General features: G+C 42.7%; 1 protein-coding gene across 1 annotated transcript in view; it reads right to left on the minus strand.

Moving 5' to 3' along the window:
- Positions 1 to 12,034, minus strand: part of ABCA12 (ATP binding cassette subfamily A member 12) — an 83,157-nt gene that overhangs the window by 54,447 nt on the left and 16,676 nt on the right. Inside the window, exons 3-10 of the mRNA XM_027636456.1 lie at positions 11,000 to 11,147; positions 8,608 to 8,696; positions 7,440 to 7,549; positions 6,525 to 6,710; positions 5,548 to 5,726; positions 2,540 to 2,652; positions 1,374 to 1,470; positions 31 to 1,245 (exon numbers count right to left, since the gene is read on the minus strand). Of these exons, the coding sequence (XP_027492257.1) occupies positions 31 to 1,245; positions 1,374 to 1,470; positions 2,540 to 2,652; positions 5,548 to 5,726; positions 6,525 to 6,710; positions 7,440 to 7,549; positions 8,608 to 8,696; positions 11,000 to 11,147 (2,137 nt within the window). The remainder of the gene's footprint in view (positions 1 to 30; positions 1,246 to 1,373; positions 1,471 to 2,539; positions 2,653 to 5,547; positions 5,727 to 6,524; positions 6,711 to 7,439; positions 7,550 to 8,607; positions 8,697 to 10,999; positions 11,148 to 12,034) is intronic.

Here is a 12,034-nt window from a genome sequence, read left to right on the forward strand (position 1 = left end):
AGGAAAGGACTCAAGGCTGAATGCAAGAACTCCCAAATTTTTGCCTCCAGGGAAGTATTAGGCTGTAGGGAAGACTGGCTGGACTCCTGCAGTAGAAGACGTGTTAAGTTATAGACAGGGTTAATTATTTCTGCCCTGGAAGCTTCACTGTCCCTTGTATAATGAAGGATTTTCATTCCTGTCCTCAGAAGTTCAGACAAGCTCTTGAAGGTTTTATTGTCAAAATTAAAGAAAAGATCTATAGATTTTAATTTAGTGACATTATAATTCAGCTGTAAGTCTTTTAATATGTACAAGGTCTTTTGGATGGCTTGGGTGACTAGTGAGATATTGGCTACTCCAGAGCTTTCCCCAAACTCTTTAAACACGGCTGTTATAAATTCTGACAGCTGATCCAACTGTTCACTGAAGACACCACTTGAATTATTATTCAGCTTTTGTAAATGGCTCTTTAATACCTCTAAGAACTGCCCGTAGGCGATGATGCCTGTGTTGTTCCACTTCATCGACCTCAGTTTCTCCCCGAGGCGCCAGTAGACATTCAGCTCATCCCACCAGGCTTCCCCCACGGAGCGCTCCACTTCCCGCATCACCTCAAACACAGGCAGCAGTAGGTACTGATAACCCACGTTCGTGCCTGTCATTACAAAAAACATCCTCTGCAGAGCTTGGAGCTGCTCTGGAAAGTTCTTGTAGGACACAGGCTTCAGCAGATCATCCAAAAACAAAGATGGTATTTCTTGCATTCCGTTTAAACGGTCTCTGAAGTCTTCTAGAAGTGATGGCATGCTTGTGGAGAGCAACATTTTGAGAGCATCCTTAGTTTGTAATGTACTAAAATTAGAATTGTTTAACAAATCTGGATTCCAAATAATTGTAGCTAATTTTAAAGCGCTCTGAATTTCTTTCCACTGGGTCATTATATCAAAGATGGAAGTCCCGTTAAAGTCACTCAGTAATTGCAATGACGTGAAGTTATAGATTTCATCAATTATTTCCTTATTATATGGTTCCTTTAATTTATAATCATGATGTGGATTCATTCCCAGTTCAAGAAATGCATACAATTTCTGTAATGTTTCATTCTTCAAATTTCTGAATAGATTTAAGGTTTTTAATTCACTTCTATTCATTTTTTCCTCAAAGCCTTTTAAACGATGTAGATGCTTTTGTATGGCTTCTAAATCATCTGAATTAATGGACCTCTTGGAGTCCTTTCTACCAATCTCTGGTGACTTTATTTTTCTGGAGGGGAACAAAGAAGTGTTTTAGTGAATATGAAATCAATGCAAGTGGAAATGTAAGATGATTTAGAGCAAAGATCATAGATTTGAATTACACTGTTAGTAATATCCCTTTAGCTAATGTCTTACCTTAGAACTTCCTCCAATTCAGACACTAAAGTCTGCTTGTCTTTCCAGTTAACAAAGGAATTACAAATGTATCTGGTCACCAAACTTTTTTCTTTATCTACAACAAAAATGTAAAGAGTATATTAGTAAAGACCACATAATTCTGGAACCTGGAAAGAGCTATACAGCAAATCTGTCAAGGATAACATGCACATGTGAAATTAGGCTCCTACCACAAGACACAATATCTGGGTTAGAAATTTGAGTGCTCTTTTGGGATGCAACTCTTCCTGGCTCTCTGAAGGAAGTGAAGGTGCTACCTGGCATCACAGAAATGATTTCCCATCTCAGGAACAATTCCACGCCCCTGTGATGTGGGTGCTAACAGAGCTCTCCTCCTGCTTTAGGAGCACTTTGCTATCAGTAATGCAGGATAAGGTGGCCAAGTACGGTTTCTTTCCCTTCATTTAGGGATGCTTTTAAACTCCTCACACATAAGCTTTGTCTGCAGCATCATTTATGTCCCCCACAGCCATTTACACTCATCTTGATATCCCCATGTGTCCAGCCCTCTCACTAACCCCATCTCCATGTTTTCCCTACTTGCACTCCATTAATCTTTCTTCTTACCCATCTCAACTTCCACAATCTCCATGAAACAAGTAGAGAATGGACAGTATTTCCTGATCTGTCTCTTGTAGCATTTAGATGCTGGACCTTTCCCTTGCCTGCTCACACACCCTCAGCTAGAGGGAGATGTCCAGGACTGCCTCTGCTCTAAGTGACAGGGATTTAGAGCAATGGCTAATCTGGATGTCAACAGCTTGTTGTGCAGCCCAGCCCCAGCCCCTGCCTCTATACAGAGGTGATTTTGACAGAATCCATAGCTAGAGGCAGAGTTTGACATCACACCTCAAAAAAGAAAATCAAAGTAAAAAACTACAGCTCTCTGCTTCTGCTGAGACTGCAAACTCATGTTAATTCATTGTCTCCTGACAAAACCAAGCTTTTTTACTTCCCTGTTTGAAATGAGGTATTTTATTCACACTTGCAAAAAGCTGAAAGAAGACTCCAGTGTGCTGAGCCCTGAACAGTGTGCAATCTGTGTGGTTACTTATTAGCCTGCAGTTTGCTTCTCCTCAGCACCACAGGTTTTCAGCAGAGATATGACTGTGGAGGAGCCTTACCTTGCTCCAAGCAGTTCACTGAATATGGAAGATCTGTAACCCCATTCTGAACAGTTTTGGATCTATCATCAGTCAAAAGCGATGCAGAGACATTCTGAGCTGCCAGCACAACACTAAAGGGGAAAAAACCCAGGAAAATAAATTGTAGTTACAGGTTTATGAGAAGAAATAAAACAAGTGTTCAAATAGGAAACAGCTGGAGTACAGCCTATCACTCTTAAAATGTCTGACAGACATTGCCCCTACTTCTAATTATTTGTTTGATCGTGCACAAAATACAAATACCAAGGGCTTTGATGGGAAAGCCAGAGAAGTGTATTAGCACAAACATATGTGTGGCACTCATTAGGGGTACTTATTTAGAGAGTTATGTAAAATCTATAGACCACTTAAATCCTCCCAGCAGGTCTCAGAAAACACCCAGGTGATGTGCCAGCCAGGTGATTCACTGCTGTGGGGGAATTTCCTCCTAAAAGACACCAAGAAACAAGTAGACAAGGCTCGAGGGAGAGCAAGGATTCCCAGGGGACAACATCTGTGGAAGGAAGAAGCAATCACAAATAACTACTACCATTGCCAATTCTCCTTCTTTCCTCTTCTGTACTTAAACAGCCAGGCTGCCAGGGAAGCAGGGAATATTTTTCAGTCTTAGGAAAGAACAAGCTGATAATCAGGCACATTGTGTCACAGAGGAAGTCATTTAAGGGACTGTCTGTTCAGGTGTGTGGGTAACTGAAAACTTCACAGTGATTATTAGTCCCTTTTGCTTCTCCTGCACAGTGAGCAGCTCTTCACTGCAGGCGTAGGGTCACCGTGAAATGCACAATCTCTCGCCTGCCTCAAGTTCTGCAGGTGATACACAGAGAACCTGGCTGAGCTGATTTCAGTGCCATGAATAAATACATCCTGATCGTTGGGAACAGACTGCTGGTGAGAACAGAGCACCAGGGATCTCTTTTCTCCTCATTTAACATAACATCTCCATGCAGGTTTCGTGAACTTGGTGCTCATCATTTTTGTTCTGCAAACGTGCTTGTTAGTGAGAGTCTTAGAGGGGAAGAAACTCAGTTATAAATGACATATTTAGTTGAGCAACGGCAGAGCTGAGGAGGAGGCAGGCACAGGCTTGCCAAAAGCAGAGGCACGTCACGTAGATCAGAAGGCAGCAAACATGGAAAGAAGTGTTGTTGTTGCCCTTTTATTTTAGTCTTGCAGGCCTTTTGCAGAATTTGTATTCAGAAAAAAAGTTCAGCTTACATACTTAGCTGAAAAACTATCTTAAAGCAACAAACAGGAGCACTTGTGAATTCAGTCTGCAAAACAGGTTTTTGTAGATAATAAAATTTGCTCCTAAACTTTGTATAGAATTCATGACTTGGAAGTTACTGTTTCACGGTGGTGGCGTTTATCATGTGGTTAATACAGATGCCACAATGAGCAAAAGTTCCTTTCTTCTATACCTTCATCTCCATACAGCAAAAAAATTCCCTGTACAGCACATCTTTAGAGGAGGTCAGTACTGCCTGAGTAAGAGACATGGCCAGGCTCGCTGAGATGTGCTTTTGTAAGCATTATTAAAAACACTATTTGTGCAATCTCTTTGCAATAACTCTTTACTCACACACTAACAGTGCCAGATGCCAGGTATAAAAGCACTGCACAGTTCTGGTGATGAAATTCTATGTATCTCTTTGTCATGCCTATGATAACTTTGCCCAGCTCTGCAGCTGTAGAGCAAAGCAGAGCAGCACAGTAAATATTAATTCTCCTTGGGCACTCAAACGGGGCTGGTTCTCAGGCTTCATTCTGCAACCCAGTAAAGGCAAATGCAATAATCCTGTGACTGAAACAGCAGCATGAACAAAACATTTCTGAATAAAATTAAAATTCTTGCCACACTGCTACTGACTCCTTTAAGGATAAGGACATTACAACTTACAAATAGGTCTCACAATGCAGCATGGCAAATTACCTAGATATTAAATGTGCAGGGTTTTAAGTGCCTTGGCAACACACCAGTCATGAAAAGTGAGTCCCTCTAAGCCTGGGTGTAATCGAAGTGGCAAAGCTTCTACAACCTCTTTTGGCATCTTTACCCAGCTGTTCATGTACGCAAGATAAAACCAAAAAGCTGCCTGAAGACACTCAGTTTCTTGCTGTCCTCCATGTGCTGTAACAACTGGACTATTCAGAATATTTTATAGCAAGGTCAGTCACGTATCCAGCAGATGATTTGGAACAGAGTCCCCTAATCTCTTGAGTAACTCGTCTTCCACAGATCAGTGAGAGGTTAGCCCAACTACAGATCAGGATAGGGATTTCAAGGCTAAGACCATTTTAGAAGAGTTTTTATTGTCCTGCATCAAATATTTAATCACAGTTCATTCCTGCAGTTAAGTCAGGTCTTTTTTTCATATAACCATTGAGCAAGTACATAACAGGCACTTTCTTCTTGAAGTCAGACAAACTCAAAGCCCTATATGCTAAAAAACCAGGCTCCCTCTCTTCTCTGCTTTCTTGGGACCAGTTTGGAAAGATTAAACCAGCAGTAAATCAGGAAATCCATTTTAAAAACCAAAATTACGCCTCCCCTACAAGAGCTTGAGGTGTTCCAAAGCGACTTGAATTTGGTTCCATGCTTTTCTGGAAAGAAGCAGCCAGCTGCTTTCCTTGTCCAGCCAGGAGGGCTTTTCTTCAGCCACAGGCAGTGGCTGAGGCTCACCAGCTTTTCTCTCTGCACAAGGGCATGACAGTGCCTCTAAGCAGGCTGGAAGAAAACTCAGAGTTTTCATTTCAGCTTCTATTTAAAAAGGGACACAAGAGTCATTGAGAATCAGCACACTGTTCACAGTCCACAGAGATGCATTAGTGTGGAGCCACATCATTTCCCAAACAAATCATGCTTTTAAACTAATACCCTCTTTTCAAGATGAGAGGTGATGTCCTTAGAGGCCAATACATAAACCCACCAACTTTCAGTGCCTCTCCTGGCATTTTCTCTATTTTACCTGCTTGGATTCTGAAGGAAACCAATTATGTCTCGCAGTTGCATGTTGTCCTGCAACACATCTGGGGCCAGCAAAAGGAGATGCCACAGGGAGGTGTCATTCTGCACTTGGGAGATGAGTGTCAGAAACGAGACCATTTCACTGACAAATGTCTCCTGGTACTGTGGGTTGTGCTGCACCTTAACAAATAACAATGCAAGAAATTATTTAAGAACAAGAACCCCTTGCTGTTGGTGGGTCCTTTTATGTTTTTCAGCTTGCACTGCACTTGCATACAAGTCTACAAACAATACATCCAAAGGACTCTAGTGACAGGCAATAACTGAGAGAGTGACTGTGCTTTACCTTCACACTCCAGATTGTACAATAAATTCTCTTTCAGACAAGCCTTACAATTCACAATGTCCTAAAGAGCCTAAAGACTAGGAATTCAAGAAAAATTAATATCAATCCTTACCTTGGGGAAAAAAAAAAAAAAAAGAAAGAAGGCATTACCTTTACAGGATTCATTTGCTTTAATTATATTGCTTTCCCAAAGACAAGTACTGCTTCAATCATGGATTGTTGGATCAGATGCAGGAGTTACTGGATGAAGTTATACAGCTGAGGTAATACACAATTAAATTTATTGCCCTCCCTAGCTTTAAATATTCTTATTTACACCTCATCCTCAGGCTGTTCTATCTACCTGTCAGTGCAGCAGGGCAAATGAAGAGGAGAAACAAGGTCCAGGCATGGTGATAACCCTCAGCGGGTGGATGATCCTTGGCTTTCCGAGCTGTGTACTCAACTTGGAGGTCTTTGGGCTAATCCTATCCCCAAGAATTAGCTCAGTCTCATCATGCACTGCGTGCACTCTGGTACAGAGATGAGCTCCTAGCCAGGAGGGACCCTGTTCTAGCTCCCAAACACTGCACAGTATGCATGAAGCACCACAGCTCCCAGCTGCATCACCAGGACAGGTCCCAGGCACTCACCTGAGAGAGCTGACTCCTGAACTCCTGGGCAAACGACTCCAAAAGTGACGAGTCAGTGAAGCAGAAGGTGTGGTGGATGTTGGCCGCCATCCTCTCTCCAGTGACACCGGGACGTGCCACATACCGCGACAAGACCTCACACAGCAGGACTTTGAGAGTGGCTGCAGTTGAATGTTGGGTCTGGCTCTGAGAGAAAGGCAAAATGTTCAAGGCAGCTGTAAAGAAACATTCTATTTGGGATGGTTTTAAATGCAGTGGGGAGACTTTTTTTAAGGGATAGTAGTGCCATCTGAAAAGCATTGTCATTACAAGCACTTACACACAGACAGGGTTCCAGCAGCTGAACAGTGTCACTAAAGTCCCTCAAACTCCTCATGTGGTATAAAGAGAAATGTGTGTGTTTGTATGCCTTAACACAAGAACATATGCATAGCAGCGTCCATTACGTTGTACCAAGTTTCCCTTACAAAGTAGTTGTTCCTATATATAACTTATACCTACAGAATGAACACACAGTTCCTCTGATGCCACTGAAAGAACTCATAATTGAAGGGAAAAGCCTGTGACATGGTATCTTTAATTTCCCCTGAAAAAACTCCACACTCTAAACACCTTAACTCAGACAAGTTATGAACAAAATATGTCAGGGTATTGTGTGTGTCCATATTTGGTATTTCATGGCATTATGTCCCAAAGGTGTATGGTTTACCTGGCTTCTGCTTAGAGGATAATAAACTTACCACAAAGCTTAAAAGTCCACCCACAATCACTACCTTCCCAAAATAAAGCACACTCACATAATAGGGGAGATCCAGAAGTAATAAAAGCTCTATGTTGGTACTTTGAGCTTCTAATTCTTTAAACACAATGATACATAAAGGTTCACACTCAGCTATTATGCAAATACAAACTCACCTTCCCAAAACTGAGGATTTTGTTGAACGTGTTGATGCTGGAAGTCAAGTTGGATGGTGATGAAATATTCCCAAAGGTTTTTTCTCCATGAGATCCCAAATCCTCAAATGCTGCAACAACAGTTTGAAACGCTGTATTTTACTTAATGTCTTTTAACCTCTTTGCTACGTCAAACCAGGACACAGTTCAGCCGTCTGCAGCTTTGGGCACCTCTGCATTGTTAATGTGTTCTCAAAGGTACAGCCAATGGCACCCTATTAGTGTTTAAGGGTTTTTTTTCTGATGTGATTAAATCCTGGATGACCTTGTTTCCTTCTGTAACGTGTTACATGGGGCCTGACCTATGATTTTTATTTATTTTTTTTTTTTAATAAGAGGTATAGCTGAGTTCCTCCTTGACCACCACCATGAGTCAATAGTTCCCAGAACTGTTCACTGATTTGCTTTTTCCCCCATGCCTCTGTGTTTGGTCCCTTCTGCATTCTGCCTTTTTCTGTCTGTGCACCACAGAGTGCGGGCATTGGCAGGAATGCTAATTGGAACAGTGAAGGGCTGGAGCAGAAGAAGCAAATGCAAATCTGTAATCATTCATTTCATCGTGAGCTCCCTGGAGAAAGGACTATCCATCACGATGGCTTGTGGACTGTACTAGCCATTACCATCCATAAATAATAATTGTAACGATTTTATGGAAAATTTCAGTCTGAAAGTTCCTTCAGGAAAGAGAATCACATCAGAGGAGAACATCACCAACAATAAATATGCACTGTGGCACAGAAGACAACTTATTTGCTGGATAACTGTGAATAAAAACACATTTGAAAAAAATCATAAGCTGTTTATGGCGAATTTGTGGGCAGTAAAAGGGTAATATTTCATAAATAGCCAGGTCTTTAATTAATGTCCAATCAATCTGTGATCTTGTATTGCTCCTGTGAAGTGCAACCATTTAATCCTGGTTTCTTGGCCAAGTTCCAAAAGTCTTTTCTACAGACAGTTACTTGCACTTATTCCCAAGAATTTGCACTAACGTCATGGCCACAGTCATGTGCCTGTGTAGAACACATAAATCATTTTAGCAGTGCTGTAAGAATTGCATCTCTGTCCAGAGAGCTTCAAAAGGTCAGTCTTCAAAGAGCAGAACCTTGTGGAGCAGTGAATAACCTACCCAGCGAAGCGTTCCTGCTTTTAGGAACCTCTGCACTCCATGCTGATGGATGGTTGTCCTTGGATACACTGGATGAGCTCCTCCTCTTACTGGGGAAAGAAAGAACAAAAGAAAGAAAAAAAGCCAGCTGTCACAACTCACAGTTTCTTATAATTAAGCTTACACTTTACTGCATTGCCTCAGAATGTGTCTGTAGCTGGATTTCATGGCAGGTGTGGTGAAATCTGCGTTGTGCAGAAGCCTGGTTCCTTCTAGAGGCCTGGCATGTATTTTGGGGAAGCAAAAGTGCAGAACTCCATTGCACTATAAGCTGCATGCCCTTACCAAGAAATCCTTCCAGACAATGGGATCTTAATTCATCCTTCCCAAACATTTCACTACAGGAGTAAAGAAAGGGTGGAAGAAATCGATGTTGAGTTTGGCTTTTGGACTTAGTTCCATTTTAGCAAGGGAAACCTCAAGCAACCATGTCTTGCACACCTTGGTAAACGGCTCTAAGGAACAGAATCAAAGACAAGAACCTTGCCCATCATCTCTGCTGACCACTGGTACAAAACAGTTTTAGGGCAAGTTTAATAAGAGCTTCAGTGAGTTGCACAATGGGAGAGGAGAAAAACAGCCTGGATTAGCTGAATATTACAAACTCTAGAATATTACACAATAATATATCCAGACAGTGAAGGGCCACAGCTGAAACACTTTGCCTTTGTGACAAACTCACCCAAGGTGATTCTGCTCCCGAGGCAGAGCTGCACCTATTCATCTGGAGCTTTCCCTTTCCCAGGTGACCTTTTCCCAAGGTTTTAGACTGCTGTATCCACCGGTTTTGCTGTGGCTACTTAACAGCTGGTGTTGTTCCTTGTAGAATACAATATATTTCTAAGGCTGACGTGACCTCCCAAGGGTGGCTGTGGCCACATGGCTGCAGTGATACTGCACACAGCCAACTTTGAGCATCAACAGTGGTCAAGATGTTTATTAATGACTCATCTGACTTAATCTATAGTTTGGCCAAATCCTTTGATTTTCAGTTGGCACGGAAAACCAGTTATTTCCTAAACAGCTTTTCAAAAACCAAAAACAGAAAGCAAGGAGGATTTGTAGCTATTGAAACCCATGGAAGACCTCCAGCTTTGGCTCTGGAAGCTCCCATTTCTTCATTTCAATACCCCAAATTAACCATTGTTTAGCATGCCCAGGGAAAAACAATGACACTGAGGGAAGAAGAGCTGTGAATTCAGGCATCCAGTCTCAGTGTGGCTTTGCCTTCCCCCTTTTCTTCTGCTGCACGACCTTGAATTTGATTAGGATTCACCTTGTGTAACTTCAGTCGCCACATCCTTAGTCATCCTTCTACCCAAAGAGAGATCCTGACCACTGACTTGGTCTGGAAAACGATGGCCCCTCTACTCTAAGGAGGACTCACCAACCCCAGGATCCCCCATCTTGCCTGGTGGCCTCTCTGGGAAGGCATGGGGCCCACCTTAGCTCTTCAGGTTCCCAAGCTCTGGTCAAGGGGGATTTTGAGGCTCTGACATAGCCACTACAGAGCAGCCTCTCACCAGAAAGCAAAGATGAGCAACCAGGGACGCTGTGAGATGCCCAGATTTTCAGCTCTCCATGAACCAGCCAGGCCTCAAAGTGGTGGCATGCTCCCCAGGGGTGTGTCAGAACCAGGCAGCCAAGATGTAGAAACAACCCTGGCTGGCAAGGCTCAAAGCAAATGCCACTTGGCTTCAAGCGGAACATCAATAGATTGAAATGCTTCCGCTGAACATTTCAATTTCAGCAAAATGATGTTCCAACAAAACATGCCCAGCCAGCTCCACACTGCAAACGTACATTGTGGGCAAAAATTGTGTCTTCATTTTCATCTGTTTCCCAACACATTTGATGGCCTGCAGAGAGGACACCCATTCTTACTGGCACCTGGAGGATCTGCTGGAAGAGCAGTCACTCCAGAACAAATATATCTCAGACTAGAGCTGTTGGGGAACATTTGCCACTTCCAGCCAAAGTGTCCTGAACCAATCACTAGGGTGGCAGATCAGTCTTACCCACTGACCTGACCCGCAGTCATGCACAAAAGTTGCTTTGCTCTGATCTGGGTGAGCAGAAGCATTTTTCTCAAGGAGTAAAATTCTCTTCAAGTATCAAGTGTGAATCGATGGACACATTACTGAGAGCTGTCCCTACTATGAACAGTTTTGAAGTGTCCATGCTGCAGCTCATATTCTCATTTCTAAGTGTCAGATATCTGTTATAACAGGTATTTGAGGTACATCTGTTGTGGACAAACTTGCACACACAGACACGCATGGTTGCTCCCTCCACCTCAAAGCAAGTCTTGCTTTACAGCTTCTAACACCCAGAAATATTCAGATTCCCTTACAGTCTGAGAGATGAGATGTCACTAAGTCTTGGCAGCAAATCTTCTGGTGTGTATGGTGTGCCTTTACACCTGGCATCTGAATCACACAGCACGGTTTGCAAGAATGGGAAGAAGCCTGCACTAGGAAGGTTTCGGGGTGCAAGATAACCTGGAGGAAGGAGAAAGAAAATGCCATTATTATGATGTGGACATGCATTTTTTTGCCATATGTTTCTATCAGGATGTGCTATTTCCCCTTCCTAAATCACAGGACAGATTCTCAGCTTCACTGAGGCTCTTTCACTCCACCTTGGCAGTCCCATCTGCCAAATCCCACTAGAAGTGCGTTCACAACACTGACAAAGCCATCATAAGCTATTTAATCACAGAATCATAAAATGGTTTGTGTTGGAAGAAACCCTAAAGATTACCTTGTTCCAAACCCCTTGCCATGAGCAGGGACACCTTACACTAGACCCACTTGCTCTGGGTCACAGTTAATAGGAAAAGAGTCAAACTATTTATTTATAAGACATATGTTAGTCCTGAAGCAATTGCAGTATTTCCCACCTCCACTTCAAAATCCAAGAAACAGGTAAGAAATTAAAAAAAAAAAAACAACCTAGGTTTAAGATATCCTAATTCTGCTTTTAAAGAATAAAATAAAATAGAAGCAGGCAGATGGTCAGAGTAACCTGAAGCACCCACAAGAGCCTGTTCTCCAGGGCTTGATTGGAACAGTTTCTATGCAATGCCACAATCTTCATTTCCAAGCCAGGTTGTTAAAACAAGGCTCTGTCTTGGCCTTCACCACAGGAAGGAGTAATGGATCCAGGCCCAACAAACCTCCCTTGCCTTTTATTCAGACCTGCCCTGGGAAGGGAGAGGAGCAATCTATCACCACCATCCCCCTGTGTCTCCTCCTGCCTCAGAGCAGCTCCAGCACCATCTGCACCACCTGGGATGCTGGGATGCTGGCAGCCAGTGCTCAGGGACGAGATGTATGTCCCTGTCTCCTGTTTCTCCAAACCCAGAGTGGACCTGAGCAATGAGAGA

This window comes from Corapipo altera, unplaced genomic scaffold, assembly GCF_003945725.1.
Source record: "Corapipo altera isolate COAL_440 unplaced genomic scaffold, ASM394572v1 45, whole genome shotgun sequence".
Classification (NCBI taxonomy): domain Eukaryota; kingdom Metazoa; phylum Chordata; class Aves; order Passeriformes; family Pipridae; genus Corapipo; species Corapipo altera.